The sequence below is a fragment of the Parasteatoda tepidariorum genome, chromosome 1, assembly GCF_043381705.1.
Source record: "Parasteatoda tepidariorum isolate YZ-2023 chromosome 1, CAS_Ptep_4.0, whole genome shotgun sequence".
Lineage (NCBI taxonomy): Eukaryota > Metazoa > Arthropoda > Arachnida > Araneae > Theridiidae > Parasteatoda > Parasteatoda tepidariorum.
Genome location: NC_092204.1, coordinates 84,846,709 through 84,874,549, shown reverse-complemented (window position 1 = coordinate 84,874,549; position 27,841 = coordinate 84,846,709). Strand labels below are relative to the sequence as shown.

Sequence of the window (27,841 nt, the reverse complement as noted above, 5' to 3'; positions counted from 1 at the left end):
TATAATTTTTAAAAATTTTTATTGCATTAGTTATATTTTATTGAAAAAAATATATGTATACAAACATAAAAAAATAATAATAAAATAATGATTTGAGGTGTTTCTGTCTTCTATGTATTTATGTCACTTGAAATTAGAGTTCTGCCCAATTTCGTTCCACCGCTCCGAAATCGTTTTCACCTCGTCCATGAAAAGTTTTATTTTTCTTCCTTAGAAGATGGCAGCGCTCCTCTAGGCTACTTGTAGAATTCTAGAGTTTATCGGCTTGCAGCAGCAATGAGAGATGGCGGTTCTGCCTTTCTTCTCCTTTTATTGTCTTCTGGTCTTGTGTAAGTTCTAATTTTCTTTCTTTTTTTCATACACGGCTGTCTATTTCTGATGTGCATTGAAAGAAAATATACATCGGCATTAATTGATATGAGTTCAATATTCGCTCTGTGCAATTACTGATATTTATTTTAGATATTTTTCCTTAGTCAACTAATGATAATTGCTCATTAAGATTTTTCTTTAATCATTGATGGATATATTATGGGAAAAAATTTCTAAAGAAAACTTGATACAAGATTTATGACTAGTTTCTTTTAGATGCGTTATATTTTTCGTTATTTTCCAATTTAAACAAATAAGTATTTAATATGTATTTGAAAAATATAAAGGGACAATAATGAAAATTATTATTACCAAAAGGAAAATCTTATACACTTATTGATATTTGTCGAATTGTTTTGTTAGAAAATTTTTTTTTATATTGTGAATATTATATTTAGAGCACTTTGTAGATTGTTATACTTGAGAATGACTTATTATTTTCTAATACAATAAAACACTGTTAGATTTTCTAAGAATTTATTACTCATGGGAACTATTGCACATAAAAATTTTTAAGTGTCATTTTTTTTAATAAAATACTTAATTATCTTAGTTTTTAGAAATAAAAAAATGCAGAAAATTATAATTTTTTAAATAATACATGAAAACAATGCGTATTCATTATTTTCTATGTATATTTAAAAAATGTAAAACTTATTTAAGATATCATAAATTATTAATTTCACTTACCAACCAGAGGAAAAAAAACTTTTAAATTTTTAAAAAAATATTTATAAAGATAAAATTAAAAACTTTTAATTTTACTAACATTCTATAATTCTGGAATCATATTATCCATTCTTCAAAAAAGAGATTAAAATATTATCGTTTGTTTTTATATAGGTACCTAATTTGCTTTTATAAAACTTGATTTCATATTTACTCCACTTAGGGTACAAAAATTCGAATTTAATTTTTATTTTAATATTAAAACGGCGCATTATTCATCAAGTTCCAAAACGCTTTTTACTCTGGAAAATGTAATATAAAACAAATATACGACTTAAATATCACACTCGACATTATACGATTTGAGTAGTGGGGGCTCAGAGAATAGAGCGTTTGCCTTCCAATGAGGTGAATCAGGTTTGAATCCCAGTAATGGCTGGTCGATTCGAATTCCTCGCCCTACTTGCACCGACCATGGTACTGGCGAAAAACATCCTTAGTGGTAGACGGATCATAGGTTAGAGTCCCCTTGCCATCAGGCTAACCGTGGGAGGTTTTCGTGGTTTTCCTCCCCCTGTAACGCAAATGCGAGCTAGTTCCAAGAAAAAAGTCCTCCGTGATGGCAACTTTCTCCCAATGCTTGATCCATGAGCTCCTTTGTCTTCTGGGTTGGGTTCAAAATTTCATGACTACCGAGTGGAACATTAGTAGTCGTAAATTCAAAATTAGGCCGACTGTTCAACTATGTTTATAAAATATAATGTTTGGAATTTTTGCTCTAAGTGGCGTGCGGGCAAAGACCTTGTAACAGAAAAAATATTGATGTATAAAATTGATAGATCAAACTGATGAGATTAAAATATTTTTGTCCTTTCTAATGCTTCCAAACATGTTTCTAGTGAACGAATTTAAAATACATCACAGTAACATTTAGAGCCAATATTTATAATTCACTTAAATTATTTTAAGACTACATAAATTTTTGACATACAAAAGAATGAATGAGCCTAAGTTATCGTCATCATTAAATGCTGGAATAGCATTTTGACTTTAATAGTAATTATCATTAGAGCGTGAAAACATTTTGTTATGACCCAACTATAAATGATTTTTGATATAGTGAGTAAATAAAAGGAGTGAAGGGCACTCGACGAAAAAAAAAATTGGTAAAATTACCGTTATGGTAACGACATTTCCAGTAAAAAAATAAATATAATTCTGTTTATTAAAAACAAAATAAACGATATTTAAACCATTTATTTGATAATTTTTCCCTTCATATGGTAAGGGTTTGCTGGAAATTCTGGTTTTCAAAATTATAGTTCTTATTACCACACATTTACTAAAAAATACAAAACTGAAAAAATGGTTTTTATATTATACTCTAAGGTATCATTATAAAATTACCAAATTTTTTCGCAAATTATCAAACCATATTTCGTTGTTAAATGAACCGAAATTATTACCAAAGCTCATCGGTAAAATTACCGAGCTTCTCGGTGTTCCCATAGAGCCAGAAACACGATAAATTTTACCATATTCTGATAGTTTTGATCATACTTTTCTTCTCAGTACGGAATAAACGAAGTGAATAGGTGATTCATAAATAGACAAATGGAAAAGGTTATAGACTTTATACAATTGTTCTACCACATCAACTAGATACAATTTTTATGAATACTTTTATATAATTTAATTTTAAAATGTTCAAGTAATGATTATTTAAATTTTGTGTGCAGGGTTTTATTTAATTAGTGGATATTCGTTTTTATCTCAGGCAAATCATACATGTTTAAAAGTTTTGAAAAACTTTGCACATAACTTAAACTAACTTATGTAAAAGTCCCTAAGGAGTTTTCAACCTTTTAAATGTTATTTACTTACTTTTTAATTAGTAAAATATTGGCCCATGAAAAACGGCAGTTTTTTAAAAAACATTATTAAAAACTAATATCAAAACTCCTAACAGATGTTGTGACAGTACTTAAGCATGTTGTAAGATCGAGAGTGATGGTTTGCAAGCATGTAACTAATCAATAGGTTCAGTGGAAATCGCGACAGGTCTAATTGTAGTAATCTTATTCTAGTTGAAATTAACCCATGTGACTAAAAATACTTAATTAAATGTTATGCTAAATTATTTAAATAAAACATATTATTATCCATAAATTGACAAAAAATTAAGCTCTAAAAATGCCGAAGATGAATATTGTGTTCTCGATATGTAGGTTAATTGAAAAATCTCCATGAAAAAAGCCGCTGTTATTTTACAATGCTCTAAATTAATTTTATTTTTCATTTTATTACCGACCTTGAACAGCCAACCCAATTTTGAGTTCGCGACAACCAATGTTCAACTCGTAATCTGAACCGGATCCAGAAGACAAGGGAACTTCTGAATCAAGTATTATGAGAAATTGCCTTCGTGCAGGATGGAACTAACCAGCTTTGCGTTACATGGAGAGAAAAACCTCCCACGGTTTGATTGACGGCAAGGAGACTCTACCACATGATCCGTCTACCACTGAGGATATTTTACGTCAGCACTGTGGTCGATGCAAGCAGGGTGCGTAATTCCTATCGACTGGGATTCGAACCAGGTCACGTTATTAGGGGGGGGGGGCGCTTAATACCCTGAGCTACCCCGGCTCTCCAAATCAATTGGAAAAATCGCCATTACTTTCTGGCACTTTTTAATAGCAATAAGCTCACAAGTTTAGGCTGATTAGTAAATAATATTATTAGGTTAATTCGTAGCACAATTAACCAAATTAATTTCAGACAGTTTGAAATAAGCCAAAAATAGTGATGGCTTTCTGTGAACAGACTTATTATACCCGTATTATAGGTTTACCTTATTCTAGGTATACCTTATTATAGGTTTCTTGTGATAAATTTAATCAAATATAGGTACAGTTGAGAGTTTTTTCGTGCAAATCCACATAAATCATAAGGCACTTCAGCTGGTTGAAATGAACCTAAAAAATATCAGGCATATTAAAAAGTACAGAATACTTTTCCAATTCACCTAGTGCATTGAGAAATGCTGGATATATTTAGAAATTTCAATTAGCCTTATTTTTCAATTAGCTTACGGCATCGACTAACTAATTTAATTTGGCGTTATTTAATGAAAAAGTAATTTAAGGCATTAAAAATGTACTCTTGGAATTATTTTTCTTGCTTTTCCACAAATAAAAAATTATGTCAAAAAATTGTGAAAAGAAACCCCCTACTCCCCAAAAAAATTTGAAATTTATAAAAATTTAAAGGTATTTAGGGTAAAATCATAAATTAAATTTTAAAAAAATTGTTATCAATAGATTTTCGATGATTTTGGACTATTTTTCTTCTTGTCAGTATTAATTGGACTTAAAAAAAGTAAAATTCCTACCGTAATACTTCACCATAATCTGGATATTTTACATATGCTTATGCAAGATTTTTTTTAAAAATTAATTTTGTCTTTAAATTTAGTTATTTCAATAATTTACAAGTAGGTTTTTTTCTTATAAAATGATTGAAAAGGGTTGTCTTACTAAACAATACTCATATTCCTTCCCCTTTGTCAAAAAAAAAAAAAAAAAAACTCCCACCATTATCTCTTTGGAGCTTACGCAATATTATAATTAACTTTCTACGGTGATGTTTAAACGGATTTAAATTTCAAGAAGTCATTCTAGATACTTGTATGCTTACATAAAAAAAAGTGTAAATACTATTCAAGAAAAAAAACATTAATCAACGTTTGAAAAAATGTTCCTATCTTCCAAAATGAATCAATATTTTTTCAGAGAAAAAAATAAAAAATAAAATTATATTTGCAGAAAAGTGCCCTGCTGAGAATATAACATCCCACATATATGGTCACCCAGATGGTAAATAGAGACTTGGCAGTGATATAAGTGTTCAATTTTCTCAGTGTTTCAAAGCTCCGATCTTCAGTTTTTGCTTTCGATTCGAATAATAAATGCAAATAATATTTTTTTTTCTTTTCGTTTTCATATAAAAAAATTGAACAATTCTCCATGGGTTGACAAAATTTTTTTTAAATTTCGAAGCTATATGGTGGCTAATATTATTATTTTCCACAGATTAAATTCATGCAGTTTTTGATGGTTTACCCTCTTTGTTTCTCAATCAAACTACATTTCGCTAAAAACGGTTTTATCCATATTTCAACACAATATTGGCATCCATAGGCGTATAGTAAAAAATTAATTTTTTTAAATGTATGACTTAAAATTTCTTTGAAATAATATATATTATAAACTTAACTTTCTATTAAGAATACGTTCGGTAAATAAACAGCCATGTAAGGTCTTTTCTAAAATCGCATAATTCTCTTAACTCTCTCCTCTCGAGCGGTTTGCTTTAATCATGGAAGTAGTGTCTAGGTATGGAAAAGTGACTGTGCACTGCACGATGAGATCGCTTTCAGCGCCACCTAGGGAAAAACTGAGAAGTTAGCGTGCCGATATCGTAAACGGTTCAAGACGAGGTCAAGACTTGTTCACATTAATACTTTAAAAAAATGTTACTTGTTATATTTCTGTAAAAAATCTTTATTACAAGATGTTTTTATGTCTTTATTAACTAAGAAACGCATAGGAGATGTTTAAAAAAAATCGGAAATTAAGGTGTCTTGTGGTATGTAGTTGTGGTTTTCTCTGTCCTAAATCAATGATGCTCGACGGCGGGATAGCCTGGTAGGTTGGGCGTTGGGCCCATGTCCAAGAGGTCGTGAGTTCAATCCTCGCTAACCGAAGATTCACCATATTGTAAATGGTGACTGTTGCACGTTAAATCTGTCAGGTCACAAAGTCCTCCATGTTTCCATGACAAATCATACCTCTGGGGGGTACTGAATTGGAGATTGATCTTTCTCCGATTCAGGTCAAAATACTATCTGTGGATGAACTAGTGGATATATGAATGGGTGCGCCTATAAACGGGCAGTGACATATGTGTGTGAGTGACGTCGAATTCTTGGAAATAGATGGGGCCACTGGAAAACAAGAAGTGCATCCCCTATATTTTAATGGCAAACGACAGCAACAACTTTGCAATCTACGTTTCTATTACTAATTTTATAATTTTTTTTGCTAATTTTATTATTTTAATTTTTTACTAAATTTGAAATTTACCCTATCTCATGCCGTTTTCGGGAGAAAAACGTTAATTCTACCTATAGGATTGAATTGTAAATAGTTTCATATTTTACCCAGCAGCCACTTTTCTGTACCTAGACATCACTTTTATAACTATACACTGAAAAAGAAAATCCCATTAAATTTAGGATTTTAAACCGGCAGCTGGGTTGGTTGTGCAAAACCGTAAAGTTTACGATGAAAATCCGTAACTTCAATGATCTTTTACCTTACGAGTACAAGTTTTTTCCATAAAAATTACGATGAAAATTTGAAATCAAACTGGGTTCTTTACCGTAACAAAACAAGTTCTTTCAACAAAAATAAATTTGTTTCCTCTACAGACTTCTACCATATGGGAAAAATTTTTCTCCGTTAAAGTTGCTAAGTAAATCTGTACTCGCTTCAGATGTGAATATTTTATCTCGGCAAAATTTGTATCATCCAGTCATCGGTTTTAATCTGTTTGTGATTAGGATGAAAAAAGGAAAAAAACCGTCTTGTCAACCAAACGGTTTTAAATCGTCAAATATACGGAGAAATTCCGAAAAAGCAAAGGGTATTATTTGCAGTGAAAGCAGTTCAAAAGTCAGAAGAATGTATACGAACTTAATTTGGTACCCTATATATTAAATGACAAAAATTTTAATTTCTGGTCAAAACATTTAAAGAGAAAAACTTAAAACTTTATATATTCTGTATATGTTACTTCAAACCAATAACAATAATTAAAAAAAACTCCAACTCATCAAGCCTAAGTTTTTATTTCTATAAAAATTTCATCCAGCGACAAAAATTGTCTATGCATAAAAAACACCAATATGATGAAAAAGGGTAGAACATATTTGTTTTCACAAAGTGGATATTTCTTTCTGTTACTTAGCACTTTATAGTTAAAAACGCTTTCAAAAAGTTCTGCGCTGTGACTTCAGTTTCAGACATAAAGAATTATATAATTAATATATTATGGAATATTATCTTGTTTCTGTAGAATACATCTTAATAATGAAACAATTGTGCTACCACTTTTTTTCTTTTTTTTTTGTAAAAAAAGGAACCGTCCTTGCAAAAGGACTCTACGCCCAATTGAGTTAAATATCATTAAATAGGCAATAAATAATTAATATTTTTAGAAATACTCACGTATTTTCACTACATAACATTAACTTTTATATATATATCCTTATATATATATTTTCACTACATAACATAACATTAACTTTTATATATATATCCTATTCATATGTTAGATATTTTAATATTCTTTATTAAATAAAATCTTGTTGGTCGTATAAAATATTCTGGCTGCATTCTGTGATTTTATTTACTTTTTTTATGTATTATAAAAGGAAATTCTTATCACGAAGTTTACTATCTTCAAATGTTGAAGAAATCGAAAGAAACTGCATTCAATCATGGTTTATAGAAATACGTGGATTAAATTCTAAATTATGGAACAATCTCGTAAAATCTGAATCCAAATTGGTTTTTAATTAATCGTAATTGTAATAATATATTATAATTTTTTCTACAGACCTCGAAGACTTATTATAAAATAAACGAAAAAATACAAGAAAAATACAAAATTTGTTCTGTTATTCCTTAAGGGTGGTCTACTCAAAACGCAAGTTTTCTCCCTTTTTTTCCTCATTTTTTGAAAGAAAATATTATGGAAAGCTTTTACATATGTTAGAGTTTAATCAGATAAATAATAAAGCAACTAAACATTTTCTTTTCATTACTAATTATAAGAAAAAGCACAGAAAAAAACAGTATATTTATTTTGTTTATTCTCAAGAGGTGGTCTGATTTAAACACAAGTTTTTTAATTTTTCTTTCTCCTTACTAAAATATTCCAGAAATACTGTTTTTTTCCCTCTAGGTTTTAAGAAGAAGAAACATGACATGACTCTTAAACATGTTTTAAAATATTTAATTGTTATTATGTCCAAACACTTGTAACCGTAATATGATTTTTGAAGATAAGAATACTATCTAAAGTAAAGTATATGGATAACTAATAATTTTTTCTCAGTACGGAATTGTCTGACATAATTCATAATTATGATTTTATTTTTACTAAAACAATTAGAAAATTTACAAAATGGTGATTATTAAAAAGTAAAATTTATTATAAATATTAAAACCAACCTATCGGCAAGTTAAAAGAGTATTTTTTATGGTTGAAGAGGTATAGACAGTTCGAGTAGTATAAGCATGAAAGTTGATTAACTTCTTTGAATCAATGATTCTAATAGCTGAAGTAATTCATCATTTCAAATAATTGTTTTTACTCTCATTCGAATTTAATCTGATACACTGTAAAAAATTCCGGATCGAATTTCGGTAAATAATATTGGCATCCTGAGCACACAAAGACTTACTTAACTACAGTGATTCAGTAGGTTTGCAGTAAGTATTATTGTAAAAATTATGCTACCACATATTTTTGTTTCTTAAAAATTTCTGTTAAAAATTACAGTTTTTTTACCGTAATTTCATCTGGATTTTTTTAACAGTGCGGTTAAAATAAGTTAATTCGAAAAACTAATTCAAAGTGATTGATTCTAAAAAAATGGCATAGATCTGTTATCATGTAAAAATGTTTTTTTAATCATTTTGACATTGATTTAAGTTTAAACTCTAATCTATTTGGTTAAAATGGTTTTAATTAATTTATTGCAATCAGAAATACAAATCAGCTAATTGTAATCTTAGAGCTCGAATAAAATCCTTTGAGCTATTTTGACACTGCTTCGAATCAGTTGTACTATTGGATCTTCTGCAGCCTTGGACCTTTTTCAGCCTTTTGTAATTTTTTGAAATCTAAATATAAATTTCAAAATATTGTTTAATATAATCTGAGAGTTTTATAAAAAGAAAAAAACTAAGTGCAAAAGGAAAACCGAGTGCCAAATATAACAAAAATAAGTACAAAATAAAAATAAAAATAAGTGCAAAATGTTAAAAAAAAAAACCCTCACTTACACACATCTTTATTTTGAGCCCTCGTAGTCATAACTGACTAGTCAACGAATCGCATTATCAATCTTTCTTGCTTTGAAAGATGTTAAGAAAGTCATTATATCTTATTTTTATCATCATTATTATAAAACAATCCACAGATAGTCTTCCTCATTCTTTTGAATTGAATCGAGTTGTTAATCATATACGTTTTCGCGTCCATGGGATTCGGACTTCATAAGTAAAAAAAAAGACATTTCTCATGGCAATATTTCTCATGAGAACAAATAATCTCAAGAAAAGAAAAAACACCACAAGAAATCGGTCATCTTTAATAGTATTAATATGTCGTATGTTATCTTATATTGTTCTATGTAAGCCCGGTCTGACCATTGAGGTTTTATACTCAGAAGTTTTAAAATTATTTTACTAAAAATAACGAATGGGGTATTAATTATATAAAGTTAATCACTAAGAAAAAAGTATGGTGAAAATTTCCAAAATATAGTAAAATTTATTGTATTTCTGAGCTCGGTAATTTTTACTGAAAGCTCGGTAATTTCTACTGAAGCACTTTGTAATGATTTTGGTAATATAAACAATAAAATATGCTTTTATATTGTGTGATGGTATGATGATGGTTATGGTACAATTTGGTAACTTTATCTTAATACCTTAGATCCTAGCATGAAAATCATTTATTCGATTAAAGATACTTCATAGTTGGGTATTTTTTACTGAATGTGTGGTAATAAGAACTAAAATTTTGAAAACCAGAGATTCTGGTAAGCCTTTACCATATGAACGGAAAAATTACCAAATGAATACCGTATATTTTATTAAATTAAATTATGTTTTCTTTTTCAGAAATGTTATTACTATAAAGTTCAGTATTTTATCAGAAATTTTTTCTTCTTGAATATAAAAAGTTAAATTTTAATGATTAATGTAATATAATTTTGTAGTATACAATGTTTTTAGGGTTATGCAAAATGATAGTCGTTAGTAAGCCGATATAGGTTTAAGTTTTAATGACTGTTAAAGGGCAAATTAAAGCAAATCAATTGCAACCTCTCTGATGAATGACTTTAAACTTATAGAGTAGAACGCGAGGGAAAATATATTAATTTTAGCTATTTTAAAATGCTGAAGATTAAGGGAGAAGTGTAAATTTTTTTTAAAAATTAAGAAAATGAATGATTCTATCATTTACCTAAATGATATTAAATTTGAGTATCCCTTCAACTAGGAAAAAAGTAACTTTTATTATATAAAAAATTACATTTCTTATATTTCATAATAGATCTTTTAAAGCCCATTCCTTATTTTAATTATTTAATACTTTTCACGCTTGCATTTCCTTAAAGTTTTTATATTTATGCTTTCGTAGTCAGTAATTAATCTTATTTTTTTAAAAACTATTCTCCTTAAATGAGTGAAAAATGTATTTTGAAATCTATTATACTCCTTACAGATCATTCTATTATTTTCCTTCTTTATGGCATATTTTTAACAGATTTAAAATATATTATGATTGAGTGCTATTCATCTAGACAGCTTAAACATTTGATTAAGTATTTTGTTAAAAGACAATTATGGTAAGGGAAATATATTTCCATATAAGGACATTAGTCCTAACCCTGAGGACTAGAATGGAATTTCTGACATTAATCTATTGCAGAGTTATAAACCGGTTTTTATGCAATTGCTGCTATTTAATTCTATTGTCAATCTTCTCTCATTGTTTAATTGTTTCGAGAGCACACTAAGGAAAAACGTATGGTCAAAGCTTCCAGAATATGGTAAAATTTACCCTGCTTCTGGATTTATGAGAACATCAAAAAAGGTCGGTAATTTTTACCGAATCGCTTTGGCAATGATTTTGGTAAATTTAACCATAAAATATGATCTTATAATATGTGATAGAATTTCAAATGTGATAAAAGTTGCTAATTTATCATAATACTTTGAGTATGGCATAAAAATCCTTGATTCGGTTAAATTTATTTTTTATAGTTTTGCATTTTCAACTAAATGTGTGGTAATAAGAACTATAATTTTAAAAACCAGAATTTCCGGTAAATCGCTATATTTGAAGGGAAAAATTGCCAAATGAATGATTTAAATACCATGTATTTTGGTTTTATTAACCAGAATGGTTTTTATTTACCAGAAATGTTATTATCGTACACTACGGCAATTTTAGTGGAATTTCTGTGGGCACAAATTTAAAAAGTTTTTAAGCTATTAAATTATAAATTTTTGCTTTACTATTACAAAGATAAAAGCACTTTAAATAAAAATAAAGCTGTATACAAAGATAAAGTATTCGTTAGCAAAGTAAATCGAAATGATTCCCTCAAATTCGGATCCTAATTTTACTGTTCTACATTTTTATTAAAACATGCAGTTTTCACGAAAAAATTGCTATAAGTCACTAATTTAAAAATTTTTTTCTGAAGGAATTGAGGTAAATTAAGTTAAGAGAAGAAAATTTAAAAATAAGAACAGAGTTAATTCAGTTACTTAATAGAGTTTTTTTATTACCACAGTTGTTAATACCATATTAGTGGCAAATTAAAGGTGACGCAATGTTATGTTGATTATATGGTCGATAAAGATTGCGGTCGAATAATAATATTAATTGCTTTGTAAATTACATTTTAGTGATAATTAGAAATTCAAATCAAGTAACACGTATACCTAAAGAATAATAATAAGTTTATGAAAACTTATCTCTAAAGCAGCGTTAAAAATAAATTAACTATTTTTCACCACCGCCCTATCATTTACAGCCCATAACAATTTTTATGTGATAGTGAAAAGATAATTCGGAGTGTAATTATAACTAATTTTTGTTTGAATCACAGTGAAAGTTCAAACAAAAATTTAAGTAAATGTCTGAATAATTTATGCGTGAAATTTATAATTTATACGTGAAAAACTACCCTAGCAGTAAAATAAGTTGTTCCCTCATTGGACCAATATTCACGATTCTTGGCTCAATATGGGTTCCAAGGGCCGTTATTTTTCCTATATTGGCGCTATATAGAATTGTCAGATTCACCCGACATTTTACAGCCACTTTACAACCAATATAGGTTCTATATAGAATTATCAGATTCACCCGACATTTTACAGCCACTTTACAACCAATATAGGTTCTATATAGAATTGTCAGATTCACCCGACATTTTACAGCCACTTTACAACCAATATCGGCCTTATATAGAATTGCCAGATTCACCCGATAATTTATACTTATTATTCTGCCATTCTAGGATTAATATTCAAAAATATTGACTTCTCAAAATTGGTCTCTTAAAAGGTTCGTCCAATTGGTTCATGATCTTATAGGGCCTCATGTTCTGAAAGGACAAATTGATTCCTGTTCTTATAGCTCAACTGAGGACAAGGTAAAATTATTGCTGGGGTAATTTTGTATAAAAAATAACTTATTTTGTCATGGTTGAGTTGAATATTTTTTAGAAGTGAATAAACAATGAAAACAAATTTCCAAAGTCAATAATGCGAAGGAAAAAAATGAATAAAAAAACCGATGACTAAAACGTATAAGTTTTTTTCAGGCTAAGTAGTTTTTGGAATTCTTATTTTCTTCAGGAGAGTCCGTCTTTCTTCGTTAGTCAAATAAAATTTACAAAAATAATTTCTTGCCTAGTTCGGGCAGAAAGTGCTAATTCAAGAAACCAGTCACATTTTAATTGAAAATAAAAAAAAATTTCAAAAGAAAATTATGAATTATTATCAGATCTGGGTGAAGCAAATCTGAAATTTGCAAAATAATAAATTATCTGTTAGCAAAATAATAAATGTGGTAAAGGAAGTAATTTTTAAAAAAAATTTTTGATGAAAAAAAAAAGTTGAATGTTTTTGAGGGATGAAAACCTTTTAGAAAGTTACGAATGCAAAAAATAGATATTTATTTTTTAAAATTATATTTTTTTAAAATTATTGTTATTTTCTTCTGAGAAATCATTTCACTTGGTTAGTTAATAAGAGTATGAAAAAATATGACTATGACTTGATCAAGAATCGGGGTTTAAGTGGCTGGTCATATTTTAAATAAAAATAATCTTTGTTACAGAAGATTATCAGATATGAATAAAAGGAGTCCAAATTTCACATCTTGCAAGAAAAATAATAAAAATGTTTTTAAAAAAATACATTTATTACAGAATTTTTAACTAACAAAAATAATGGAGTATTTTTAAAAAATAAATTGGTTGGAAAGAAAAGCATTTTTCTAATTCAAAGGAAAAATACGGAAAAAAATAAATTTTTTTTTAAAACTCCAAATTGTCTTTCCTGATAATGAGAGAATCATATTTTCTTTCCAGATATCCTTTTTAATTCAAGTTACCTGTTACATTTTAAAGGAGAATTATTTTTTTTTCTGTTTAAGTTTGTGATTTCTCTACAGCGGAAATTCAAATTTTACTGCTAGTTCAAGTTTAACAGTTAAAGAGCTTCTATAAATTACACGAAAAAATAATAGAAATAATAATAAAAATTTTTTTTACAGAATATTTGGAAATATAAGGAAGATTATAAATATTTTTAAGAAATAAATTTGAAATGAAAAACATTTTCAAAGTAAGGAATGCAATGTATTATATCGCAAGAAAAATAACAGAACTGTTAAAAAAAAGAATTTTTTTATAGAATATTTTAACTAACGAAAATAATAAATATTTTTAAGAAATATATTTGTACATTAATTTTTCAAAGTCAAGATGCAAAGGGGTGAAATAGAAAGAGCGATAATACATATAGGCAAAATAAAATATTTTATACAAAATTTTTGAAAAAAAGAAAAAAAAAGAACAAGAAAGGAAAATTTGTTTTTTCTTTAACAGGAAATTTGATTTTTTTTTGTTTCTGAATGCATCTGATTGGATAAAACGAGTTCAATTCTCTGGAATAGAGCATTTATATATTATGAGCAAAATAATAAAAATGATTTAAAAGCAATATTTTTTGCAGAATTTTTGAGTAAAATGAAAGGGTTTAAATATTTTTTAGAAATAAATTAATAATAAATAACTAAATAAATAAAGTCATGATTGCAAGAGGAAAGAAGCATAGTAAAAAAAATGCTTTCTCATCCGGGAATAAAGTTTTTTATTTCCTGCTGAGTGATTTTTCGTTTGTTTTGAAGGATCATTTCATATGGCAAGTTTATAAAAATGAACAAAAACATTATTTTGTGAAAACCAGATTTAGGTGAAAAGTATAAACTAAAATGGCCACACACATTTGAAATGAAAATAAATTCCTTGTGCTTTAGAAAAAAGAAAAAAGCACACCTTATCTGAATGAAACGAGTTCGAATTTCAGACAGTACATATTCCAAGTGCATCAATACATTTTAGACCAAATAAGAGAAATAATAAAAACAAAAATATTTTAAAGGAATTTCTAAATAAAATAAATAGGGTGTGCTTAAAATAAATTGTTAAAGTAAAAGCATTTTTGAAAAACACGAGTGCAAGGGAGGAAAAAAAATGGCAAAACAAAATAAATGTTTTTTCACCAAGTTTTCTTTCCTGCTGAGCGATTCATTTTTGAGAGATCATTTCACTTGGCTAGTTAATAAGAATGTGCAAAAATGTGTTCTTGCCTGGACCGGACGTGGGCGAAAAGTATAAATTAAAGTGGCCGCACACATTTAAGAGAATGAAAAAAGAAAAGTGTTGGCAAGGTCAGCGCGCCATGACAGAAATACCACTGAGATCTTAGAGAATTTTAATTCTACCTTATAGTGAGAGATAGTGAGCAATAAAATTGAGCTATGCTATTTCGGCATCTTCTTTACAAAAGCTTTTTTTTTTTTGCTTTGTTTTGTGTAGTTAAAATGTTTTGTGTCTTTGCCGTGGGCTGGGAAGGTCAACATGATGATAAAAAGTTAAATGGATGATTTAACGCATCTAACGTGCTGAAGTCTAATTTTTTCATTCACTCCTTTTCTTTTTTTAAAAAAAAACATTAAAAATATTTTTGAGTTGAGCATTATGATATATGATTTATGATCAAATAATTTTCAGTTACCTGGATTCATTTTTCAAGCTGATATAGGGGCGTGGAAAAAATAGATTTATTGAGTTGTTTTGGACAGACTTTAAAATTTAAGTTGATTTTGTTATAACACATAATTTACACCGTTCAATTGGAATATTTAACTGTGAAATTAATGATTTATAAATCATGATTTTGTCGCTGACATAATATATAAGGGAAAACGTAATTTTTTTTGTAATTAAATTTTTTAAAAGAAATTGTGGATTTTTGGATTGATTTGATTGATTATGAATATTTTGAATAAATATTTATTAAAATTTTCTTCAGGCGTCTTAAAAAGAGTTCATATGGTGTCTTAATATATTTATGTGCTCTTAAAAAGAGTTAATAAGTATTTATGTACTTCAAACCCGTTAAGTAAATCTTCAATATTTTAATTATTGTTTTTTTAAACAAACTGAATGTGCCTTTTTATTGAAACTTTACATCTATATCATTGAATTAAAAATGGATGGAAAAAAATGAATGATAATGAATAAACAAAAAATTGGATTTTTAAAAAAATATTAACTATAAGCACTGAAAATAAATATTTATTAATTCTTCTTCAGACATCATGTTAAAGAATAAATACAGATACGAGTTCATAATTGTTTAAATTAACTTTTTTTTCAGTAAGTAATCAATTAGCATGACACATATTAATCATAATAAAGTGTGCAGACATTCAAAATTCTGTTTACTGCAAGTATTGATTGTTAACTACAAAAGAACACGCAGTAAAACCATATATTTTAAAGAGCTTGGTAGTTATTATACTACCAGAGATGCGATTTGCAGTTTTAACCAGTATAAATTTCTCATAAGCAATGTTCTAGTTGTTTAACTAAAACTGATGAATTCAAATCAGAATATCAGCTACACAATGTTTAAGTAATGTTCAATGATAGAAATGTAAAGTTTCAATAAAAGTGTACAGTGTGTCAGAAAAACGGACCATGCTGAATAACTTTGGATTTAATAATCGGATCTTCCATTAATAAGCGTAGATGATATTTTATTAATTATGCTAAATCGAATTTGAATTGTAAGGTGCAAAATTTTTTGAACCATTTCAAAGAATATATTTTTACAAAGCAAAATACAAAATTTGAGCAAAATTAGTTGAATAGCTCCTGCGAAATTGAATTTTTAAAAAGTTAGATATTTAAAAAACGAATTCTCAGGAGCTATTTGACCAATTTTGCTCAAATTTCGTATTTTGACAAGTAAAATTATATTCTTTAAAATGATGCAAAAAATTATACACCTTACAATTCGAAATTTTTCCGAGTATTATTAAATAAAATAATAAAAAATATAATTAATATTTACTAAAATTTATTTTTTGCATGGATTTATGTTTGGATGAACGAATTTTATAATTGTATACAAAAATTTTTCAATTCGCTTAAAAAGTTCTCGGGACATTGCGAAATAAGCAAAAGTAAAATTAACTTTAAGTTGTCCCAACGTTGAAGCGCTCTACTGACCAAACTATTGGGACCATATTTCCCAGATTGCGGCAACCCCAAACATTTACGAGGTCAGAGATCTGAATCCGAGATAAAAAAAAAAAGCTATGTTTACATAAAAAAAGTACTTCTTTGTGTCTAATTTCGTAATTTAAATATCGTCTGCACTTATTAATTAGCATATTTGAGATCATCCACTCAAGCCAATAAGATTGAGTCCTAGAACATGAAGATCCGGTCATTAGATGAAAAGTTATTTAGGATGACCTATTTCTTATTCCACACTGTACGATCAATTAAAAAAATAGTAATTAAAATATTGAAGAAATACCAAACTGGCTTTGAACACGTAAACATTTAGTATCTCTTCTTAGGACACCATATCACAGAATAAACAGTAAGGTAAGTCCTTTCTAAAACACGTGGTTGTGTTTATTCTATGATATGGTGTCTTAAGAAGATTTAATAAATATATGTTTCAAATCAGTTAGGCATTTTTTCAATATTTTAATTATAAATTTTTTTAAAAATTGACTGTACATTTTTATTGAGTCTTTACCTTGTATTGAGTCTATATCATAGAACTAAAGAAAGATGGTGAACATTACTTAAACACTGTAAAGCTGATACTCGGATTTGAATTCATCAATATTAGCTGAACAACTAGCAATTGCTTATTACAAATTTATACTACTTAAAATTGCAAATCGCATTTCTGCAAACGCTTTAAATTGTATGCTTTTACAATTAGCTCCCTTGTATTAGTTAGTAATCAATATTTTAAAGAATACAGTAAACAGAATTCTGAATCACTGAATCGTCATTATGATTAATGATTGTCAGATAATAATAAACTAATTAAAATGTCTGTCATGTTTGAAATGAAAAGAAAATTTTAGTAACTTACGTAAAGACGGTATTTGAATGCAATTATTGCATTCTGATATTATTGTATTTTCCATCTATTGTATAGAATTTAAATAAAGCTTTTTTTCTGTGTGATGAATTAATCATTTGGAATTATATTTGTATTAAGATTGTGAGAAAATAAGATAAATTTTCATGCTCAAAATAAGAAATGTCTGCGGTTTATTTTAATTAGAGTGAATTAATTTTGTGATACCTACGTTCGTTCATTTGAACTTTTGTGTGGGTAAAAAATTTCAAAAAGAATTTTTGAGTTGTTCTAGTTTAGTTGAACAAGTTACATGTTGTTTGTTTTTAAATGACATTTAATGATTTATGTGATGTCAGATTGGCAATTCGTTAATTAGCATAAAATATGTTTAAAAAAATTCTTATTTATAAATTGTGTTATCTGCAAGGTTAGTTTTATCTGAAATAAATTTCTGTATTTTGTGAAAAAGTAAAATTAAATATGTTGTCATCTACTATTAAAATGTAACGAAACTCTATAATATTTTTTTTGAAGAACTATGTCAATACTGTCTTTCACATTTTGTTAAACTTTAAATTATTGCCGTAAAAAGAATATGTAACTCAAAAAGTGCACTGAGAAAAAGAGTATGGTCAATATTACCAGAATATGGTGAAATTTGTCTTGCTTCTGCTCTATGGGAATACCAAAAATCAACAATAAAGTATGGTTTTATAATGAGTGGTAAAATTTCGTAAATGTGGTAAAATTTGGTAATTTTATCATGATACTTTAGAGCATGACATAAAAACCATTTATTTGGTGAATAAATATGAACGGAAAAATTACTAAATGAATGGTTTGAATACCGTATATTTTGGTTTTATCACCAGAATTATGTCTTTTTATCAGAAATTTTATCATCTTACATTACGGTAATTTAACTAGAGTTTTTTCTCTGTGAGTCTTGTTAATAAGATGTTAGAAAATTATCACTGAAATTCGTGATTTAGAAAGTCATTTTTTTTTTACAAATAAATATTTTCTTCGCATATTGAAATATTATTTTTTAACAAGATGATGTACTAAAAAAACGAATTTCGAAGTGCATAATGTAGTACAAGAATAAACTGTCGGAAATATGAAAATTAACTTTAACTTAGCTCTTAAGACTTAGCAAGTTGTTACATAAACTTTTGAACAAAATTTTTACTCGATGCTTTAATATTGATTACTTTACGCTTTAGAAAAGTTTGTTTTAAACGCAGTTTTGCTTCTATATTGTTAATTGCAAAATTTCCCAATGTTTCAACGTAAAAAAAAATACAAGCAGCCTTGCATGCTAATTGTAATTAATTCAACGTTGTTAAAATATTATATAGTTGTTTTTTTCTGTCTAAATTTATGTATCGCAATTTGCTTTTATCAACTTAACGTGTGGAATGACTGACTGTTAAAATAAGTTAAAAAAAATCTGTTTGGCAGGTAGTTTTAAATTTGATACAAGAATAGAGGAGTGGCACTTTTATCAATTGGGTGTAGCAAAATTTATATACTTCGTTACTGAAATGAAATGAATGAAACCTTTTGTTAAGATAAATTTAAAAAAATAAAGGCTGATGTAACGAGTAGTGCTGTGATTCTTTATATGCATGTATTTAATACTTTACCCTATCTCTTTGCTAATTTACAATGACAATATAGAAAAAGAAAACTCTGGTATGCATGCGTTTCTTGATAGTTTTATTTATTTTTCTCTTTATAGAACAGCCGTAATGATTTTATCGTGTAGAGTTTCTAAATTTGTTCAATTGTTCTAAAACAAGGCCTTTCAGCATTAAATTCGCAAAACAATTCACTCTCTATTTATGTCTTTCGGGTTTTTGCTTGCACGTTATTTTAAAGTGTTTTTTCTTATATATTGCACAAAAATTTATCGCCAAAAGTAAGTTTCTGAGAAAGACTTTTTCTTGCGAAAGTTGCACGTTATTTTCAAGTGTTTTTTCTTATATTTTGCAAAAAAATTAATCTCCAAAAATAAGTTCCACAGAAAGACTTTTTCTTAAGAAAGTTGCACGTTATTGTAAAGTGTTTTTTCTTATATTTTGCAAAAAAATTAATCGCCAAAAATAAGTTCCTGAGAAAGACTTTTTCTTGCGAAAGTATAACTGTTTACGAAGTAGTACTTCATTTAAATACGAATTAACGCATGTAATTTGGCGCGAAAAATAATATTTAAAAAAGAAGTTAAAATACCCTTTCTATAGTTTTATTAGGATTTATATTTTTCAAAATAGAAGGGTATGCTAAAGTTGTAATAGAGTATGCCGAAATTTCAGTGGGAGTTTACGCTTTTTATGAAACACCTTAAAATATGCAGTTATAAAATAAATGGTACTTCTTTCGTTCATTAAAAAATTAGAATTTTAGAAACAGAGCAGTTTACTTTCAAAATTTATTTCTTTTAATTTTTTGTCGTACAATTTTGGGAGAGGGGAAAATTGAATTTTATCATAAAACTCTTCTATGACTGTCATTATGAAGATATGGATTAGTAAACAAGTTTGATCGAAGTTCAAACTCAATAATGTTTCTCGCTATTTTAAGACATTTTCCAAAACTTTCAGGACTAATTACACCAGATCAATCGTAGAAAATGTATATTAATGCTTTGATTTTTAGGATATAATCTTTTTTAAACATAAGTTCACGACGAGTAGTGGCACAAAACTGCAGCTCTGATTCAAACTATTAGAATAATTGAAAAATTTGTTATTAAAAACTCTCTTACTTTATTTATTTGTTCTTTGCTTATTCAAATTAAATTACAAATTTAACTAATCAAGTCTACATATTTCACAGTATGTTTAAGCATTAAAATTATAAAAAAACGTGCATTAATTATGCAATTTATTTTTGAAAAAAAAAGATTGGAATAGAATTTGATGCGTTCCAAAATATTAGAATATTTCATTATAAACACCACAATCAGTTACGAACGTAATAAGAAAGCTACTTAATATTTTGTAGCATCGTCTTTAGCTTTTGATCATTGCATATAAGTTATCTTTGCATTGTTATTATTTTGTTTACATTAATCCATGTAAACTCAATGCTCTGCACTAACTCAGCCTTGTTTCTAGGAGCAACTTGTAAATTTTTTCTTTATTATACCCCATAAATTTTCAAATTGGTTAAGACCCGGTGAATTAGCTGGCCATGGTAGCATTGCAATGATGCGTTGCTCCAGAATTTAGTTCATATTGATGTATTTGATGTAATTTTGAAGCCGAATCGTATTGGGAAATAAACTCATCCTCAAACAAATCTTCTGAGGATGCGTACACTTCCAGGTACATTTGCACTCATGTGACTCCACACCATCACACTAGCTGCAAATTTTACAAAACGTTTCAGGTCTTCTTTATTAAATGCTTTTTGTTTCATCCTTCAAACTCGATTGCCTTGATAACCATAAGATACACAGAACATACTTTTGTCACTAAGTAGTATATTTTTCCAATCTTTCAAGTGCATTAACAAACTTTATTTGCACCATCTCATTCTTGCAAGCTTTTTTTTTTTTTTACAGTCATAAGTGGTTTTGTTTTTGAAACACGAGATAAAAACTTAAATTTATGAAGATATCTTAATGTTGTCGATTTATAAATATTAATTCCTTCTTCTATCCATTTTCGATCAAAATATCGTAAACTCCGGAAATGTTTTTTTTTTTTAAACTATAGCCTTCAATTTTCTGTCATCTCCGGCAAAAGTTTTCGGCTTTCGGCTCATATTGAAACAATTACCTTGCCGATGTAAGTCATTAACTCGTAGTTTTATTGATTCTGGAATACCACGTAAACGTTCCAGTTTAAAACAAATTTAAAATATAAAATATATAAAAAAATGTCTTTTTTTAAAACTATCTTCAGTCATAAATCTATAATTCTCAAGAGCTTTTCGTAAAACTATTAAAAACAAATATTGTCGTATTATGTTCTAGTAATTTGGACGAATTAAATGAAAAATTCTAATATTTTAAGATTTAATAATAATAGTTTATCTTACTTACTATCTTTATTAAAAAAATGAGCAAATTTTAAGCTTGTGTCAAAGTTCAACTGAAAATAAATTTTAAAAAAAATATCGTTTACATATATGCATCATATAATACTTAAAAATAGTGTGTTTTCTTTTCATCTAGTGAAAAAATGTATTATTTTATTATTTTGAATCAGAGTTGTACTCTTAATTTTAAGAATTTATTCCCAAAAGATAATATATTAATATTACAAATTTTCCTCCATTTAACTTTAAAAATATATTACATGAAAATAATGACTTCTTTAGACATTTTAAGCTTCTTAATTAATCTTTATTAAAGCTAAAATATGACACTTGGATTTACATAGAATCACCTGATTATGTCATAATAAACTTATCACTGATAGTTTAATAAACACAATGGTTCAAAGTTTAATATCCGTAATAACGTTTTAAAATTTTGAGCTAAAATAAGCATTCGATTTTCAAAGTACCCTAAGCATATGCATAATACTCCACGATTACTAATACAATGCGTGTTTTTTTCGCAGTTTATTTTCAATACCTATATGAATCATATTCATTTCTTCGATATTATACAAATTATATTAATTTTTATAGAGTTTTAATCATCAAATATACTACACGAAGCGATTACCGTAATTGTAATAAATTTTTTATTACAGTCTTTCGCTCAAAATACACATTACGCGAATCATTATGGGTAATTCATTCCCATCCAGGAAAGAACTACCTCCTAGGATGGAATTTCATACTTTAAAAGGGGGGATAAGGTCAATCTGATCAGGTTTGAATCCTACTGCAGAACCCCTAATATCTTCAGGAAATGAATTTAGAGTATGCTTTCTTGAGCTTTCTGATTATAGTCAATTTTGGAAATAAATGCATTTAATTTCCTTGTTAAAAAATTTTCTTGGTACTCAGTCAGACGAATATCTTAGTTTTCATATATTTCAAAAGATATCATCCACAGAATTTTGGTCTTAAATGTGTAAGTCTCATCCATAAGTTTTCAAAAAATCTATCAAGGTTTTGTTTCACATTTGCGTCGAATATATCTTAGTGTCTTATTTGTGCAAGTCTTTTCCATAAGCTTTGAAAAGATCTATCGGAGTATTATTTCGCATTTGTGTCGAATTATCTTTGTATCTTAACTATGCAAGTGTTATTCATAAGTTTTCGAAAGATCTATCAGAATATTGTTTCCCATTTGTGTCGAAATTATCTTTATGTCTTATTTGTGCAAATGTTATCCATAAGTTTTTAAAAAATCTGTCAGAGTATTGTTTCACATTATTATCGAATTATCTTTATGTCTCAACTATGCAAGTTTTTCCCCCCATAAGTTTCCAAAAGATCTATCAGAGTATTGTTTCACATCCGTGTTGATTTATCAATGTATCTTAACTGTGGAAGTCTTATCCATAAGCTTCAAAAGATCTATCGGAATATATTTCCCCCATTGTATCGCATTAACTTTGCGTCTTAACTGTGCAAGTGTACCATAAGAGAAATACTATAAGTTTAATACCATAAGTTTCCAAATAATCCATCAGAGTATCGTTTTACATTTGCGGTGAATTCTCTTTGCAAATAAGGCTTACAAATGAAAATGATTCAGGGAAATATATTGGGAGTTAAAAGTGACTCGTATTTTGCCTTTACAAGCTCTGTTCCTTGCAACGTAGAATTACTTAAACGCAATCACTGGCTTTCCAATAAACAAAAGATAATCACTCACTGGTTTACTGTACTAATATTTTTCTAAAATTTGAAGTATTATTTCTTAAGTTTATTATGTTTTTTAATTGCTAAAAAAGGAAAAAAAATAGTGCGTGGAGTCCCTCTGAGCGGAAGAAGTTAAACTTCGCAACCTGCGACGTTAATTGTAGAAGAATCAGCAGTCGTAGAGGGATCACTAGTTCTACTCAACGACTCTTTTTCCTGCTCCGCTCGCTTCCGTGCTCTGTAATCACGGTAATATTGTGCATTTTTCCCTCGTGGACATCTTGAACCAGTGGAAGTGCTTGTGGTTACCTCATCGTCTCGGAAAATGTATTTGTTTTAATAATGTATGTGAATGCGTCATAATGTAATTTCAGAATAGAAGCAATCAATTGATATTCACAAGAGACTTACCTTGACATAACCTTAAATCCGTCGCATTGTCCGTGTGATTGTTTTCACTAATTTTTTGCAATTTTTATCCACTAAATTTGAAAATAAAAAATACTACCCTATTAAATTATATGTGTATTGAGTATTGAGTATAGTAAAGTGCGGCGTGCTCTCTGCTTTCGCTTATAGCACTGCGTTTCAGTAGGTAAGGCTTAATTTAGCCTAATAAGATTTATTTGAGCTTTGAGGCTCTTCTTCAAATTCAACATGCTTCCACCACAAACCACGGACTAAAGACTGGTGTTTATATTTTTCACATTATATTATATGTGTATCAAAACAAACTAAAAAAATATTTATAGAAAAACAAATTTCCCGGCCAATAAAAATGTAGCGTTAAACGTTTAACGCAACCTTGTTGGAAGTCGCATAAGTAGTATAACTTCAAAAATATGCAAGCAACGGCATGTTAAAATTTTTTATGCTTAAAATATTTGATGTATAAATCATGTTATGAAATAATTAAAATATTAATGAATATTTTATATTTATGCACTGTATTTTTGAAAGGGAGAATGACCTTTAAATAATTGGGGAAAAGGAGAAATGGATCAAAAAAGATTGAGAATTACTGATATATACTTTTTTTCAGTACAAATATTAGAATCATTAAAAAAAAAATAGCACATGGAAAATTTTTCCAATAACGATGGGAAAGTAATTTCTTAAAACTGACATTCTTTGTCTTTAGAGTTCACACATATTTCTCGAAGGCAGTTTTGATAAAATGTTTTCTGAGTCAGATTGAAAAATCCTTCAGAGTATCTTTTTCTTCCGCGTGAGTCATGGTCCAGTAACGAGGCGAGAAAAATTAGTAATGGACGCATTTAATGAAATTATGTGTCACTCAAGTGACACGGTCAGTAGGGTTGAGAAAATGAGAGGTTTGTTTTGACAGGAGATAATTGAACAAGGCCAAAGGAATGAAATAAGAAGATGCTGATAACTATCATGAAAAAGAAGGGTGGTTTATCATTAGAAATTATAGCGTTGATTTCCTTTATTAAATCAGATACTTTGATTGTCAGCATTTGACATTTTCAAAGTGAAACCGAAATCAGAAGGACCATTCCACTTTTGGCATTATTATTTTTATTTTTTACTTAGTAAATTTTTAAATGTCAAATGCAAATGAGAATTCCAAATTTTTTTTTAAAAAAGGAGCAGTTTACAAAATATAGTAATTAAAATTTTGGATTACACTGGTAAGTTTTTACTATTATTATGCTATCAAATATCACGAGCCACTTTGTTTTCTTAGTTAACAAACAAAGCAGTTAACAAATTTTTTTCATGAGAATAGTAAATAAAAGTTCTTCTAGCACTATTAAGTTTTTATTATTATAAGTTCGATTCTATTTGTTGTCTAAGTAGCCGATTTGATAGAATCTTAAAAACCCAACTATATACTGACCATCTCATATTTCAACTTAATATTATTATTTATTATTGCGTGATTAGATCAAAGGTCTAAAAAAGTTCAATATTTATTTCAGTTTTTAAGAGCCAACGTGCATTTTTCTCTTATAAACTCGCGTAAAATCAATTATTATTTTTAATTTAACATTATTTAAAGTAAATAAAGTGATCCGAAGTATGATGAACAATTTTAATGGGCAGAAAATCCCAACAAATACAAGTTGAAATCATATAATAGGCTCACATAATGTTCAAGAATGACTTTTAGTTTTCAAAGACAATCATCAACGCTTCACATATTTTATTTTAGGATGATTTTAAAAATGTAAAAATGTTATGTTAAATTTTTTTTTCTTGCTTGCAAAATATTTATATTGTCAGATTTTTCTGATACAGCGTTAGAAACGAAGGCACACAATTTAGTGTAAATGCGCCATGACCCGAAAATTTGATCAAAATTGCTTCTTCGAAAGAGGCAATACTTTTAGTATTTTCTAGAAAAAGAGCAACTGTGAGTCAATTAAGAAAAAACAAACAGAATAAATTTTATTTGGAAACATTATGCATCAGATTCTTAAATGCCATAGAAACCCAGCGACTGGGATTTGTAAGCTTCTAGAATATATCACTATTTTTTTTCAGAAGAATATTAAAACGTGTAAGAAGTATCTAATATTGTTGATTGTGTTGATTTTGCGAGTGATTAGCAAGCAACATGGTGTCCAAATGAAACAGAATCGTCTACTTTATGAAGCAGGTCATGTTTTGAAAGATTAAATTGTTTAATAATATATTTTCGAAATTTTCGCACAAATTTGAGCGAGTTTGTGTTTTTCCAAAGCAAACCTACTGAAGTCGTTACTTTTTATTCGTAGTTGGTATTGTAATGTACTATTTTTTTTAAAGTGTTGTGAGATATGTAATAAAAATAGATTGTAGCGATTTTTAGCAATTAATTTCAACGTCAGTTTAGTAAAAAACTAAGGTTCAAACTCAACTTATTTTCGAGAGGACCCAATTTCAATGCCCTGTGACAGAGCGCTAATTTGAATCACGTATTTAGAAATACCTATTACTACTAATATTTTAACTATTCATTACGAATAATAGGTAATTTATCACTTAGCCACCCCTTCAAATGCAAATGTACGCGCTTAAAACATTGTTATTATTTCAAGGGAAGGGACCATATTTAGCTCTGTAATTTTCGATGAGCTTTATTTCTTAGAGGGTATAAAAGAGAAGAATTCTTACACTTAACAATATCGTTAATAACAAAAAATATCGGGAGTATCGTCGAACAACAAAATAGCAAATATATGATAATTTCCTAGCGTTTTTTAAATCAAATATTGAGATCAACAATGTAGAGAAAGACATAAAATGTTGAAGGTTTACAGAACAAACTCGTAAAAAATATTTCGGAATAACAAATTGGCTCACGAATTATTCATGTTGTCACGTCACGTCCTATTGTCACGTGTTGAACGTCATTATTCATGTTTATATAAGCCAATTTCCAGTGAAGTTCGGCTCCTAAAAGGAGCGAAATAGTCCGAAAGCAATTTGTTGTCACATTTTATTTAATAACCGGCCTTGAACAGTCAATCCAATTCTGAGTTTGTGACTATCATTGTTCAACTCCGAACCCTTGTAATTTTTAACCCAACCCAGAAGACAAGGGAACTACTGGATCAAGCATTTGAGACCAACTAGCCTTCATGGGGGATTTTTTGATGGAATTAACCAGCATTTACTTTACGCGGAAAGGAAAACCTCTCACGGTTAGCCCAGTGGCAAGTAGATTCTAATCCATGATCCGTTTGCCCATTGAGGATATTCCACGTCAGCTCTGTGGTTGACGCGAGAAATAAGCAGAATTCGTATCAACCAGATGGGATTCGAACCTGGTATACCTCACTAGGAAATGAAGGCTCAATTCCCTGTAGTTAACTAAAAAAATAATGTAGTTTTTTCGACTGCTGTACTTAAATATTTATTTAATGCTAAATAATGTTAAAAAAGTTACTAGAGATTTAAAACTATATCAACTTAAAAGATTAAGAGATAGAAACTGAAATTGGAAAAGTTAGAAAACATTTATCATTTTTCGTTTCTTTCACTCCATTGGGGACCACCTCATAGCTGGATCGCAATAAATAAGAGTATTACAGAGCAAGGAAATGATCCGTATTTTTTTTCTCTGGTAATTTACTTGATCGTATGAGGCAAAACACGACATTATAGAGAAAGATAAATAGCATCACGGAATTGCTTTCTTTTTCTAGTTTCAAAACTCTGAGGGATAGCTATCTTGATGGTTTGTGTCATCTTAAACACCCACACAAACACGTGCCTGGAACACGTCTGGTCAACATTCTGTTTAAGTTTTCAACACACAACTTTATAGAGTGTCATTCAACTTGAAGATGGGGAACAGAATAAAATAATCACAAATTCCGCTTAGACAGTTTTGGAATATATATGAAATATTTTTATAGTTTCAGATAGAAAATTCAGTAATCAGTTCGTTGAAGTTGGAATTCAACGTAGTAGTTATATATATATATATATATATATATATATATATA

General features: G+C 28.3%; 1 protein-coding gene across 1 annotated transcript in view; it reads left to right on the top strand.

Annotated features, from left to right (window-relative positions):
- Positions 1–225: 225 nt before the first annotated feature.
- The window catches only part of LOC107451400 (uncharacterized), an 82,456-nt gene continuing 54,840 nt past the window's right edge, over positions 226–27,841 (top strand). Inside the window, exon 1 of the mRNA XM_016067475.3 lies at positions 226–329. Within this exon, the coding sequence (XP_015922961.1) occupies positions 284–329 (46 nt within the window). The 5' untranslated portion in view covers positions 226–283. The remainder of the gene's footprint in view (positions 330–27,841) is intronic.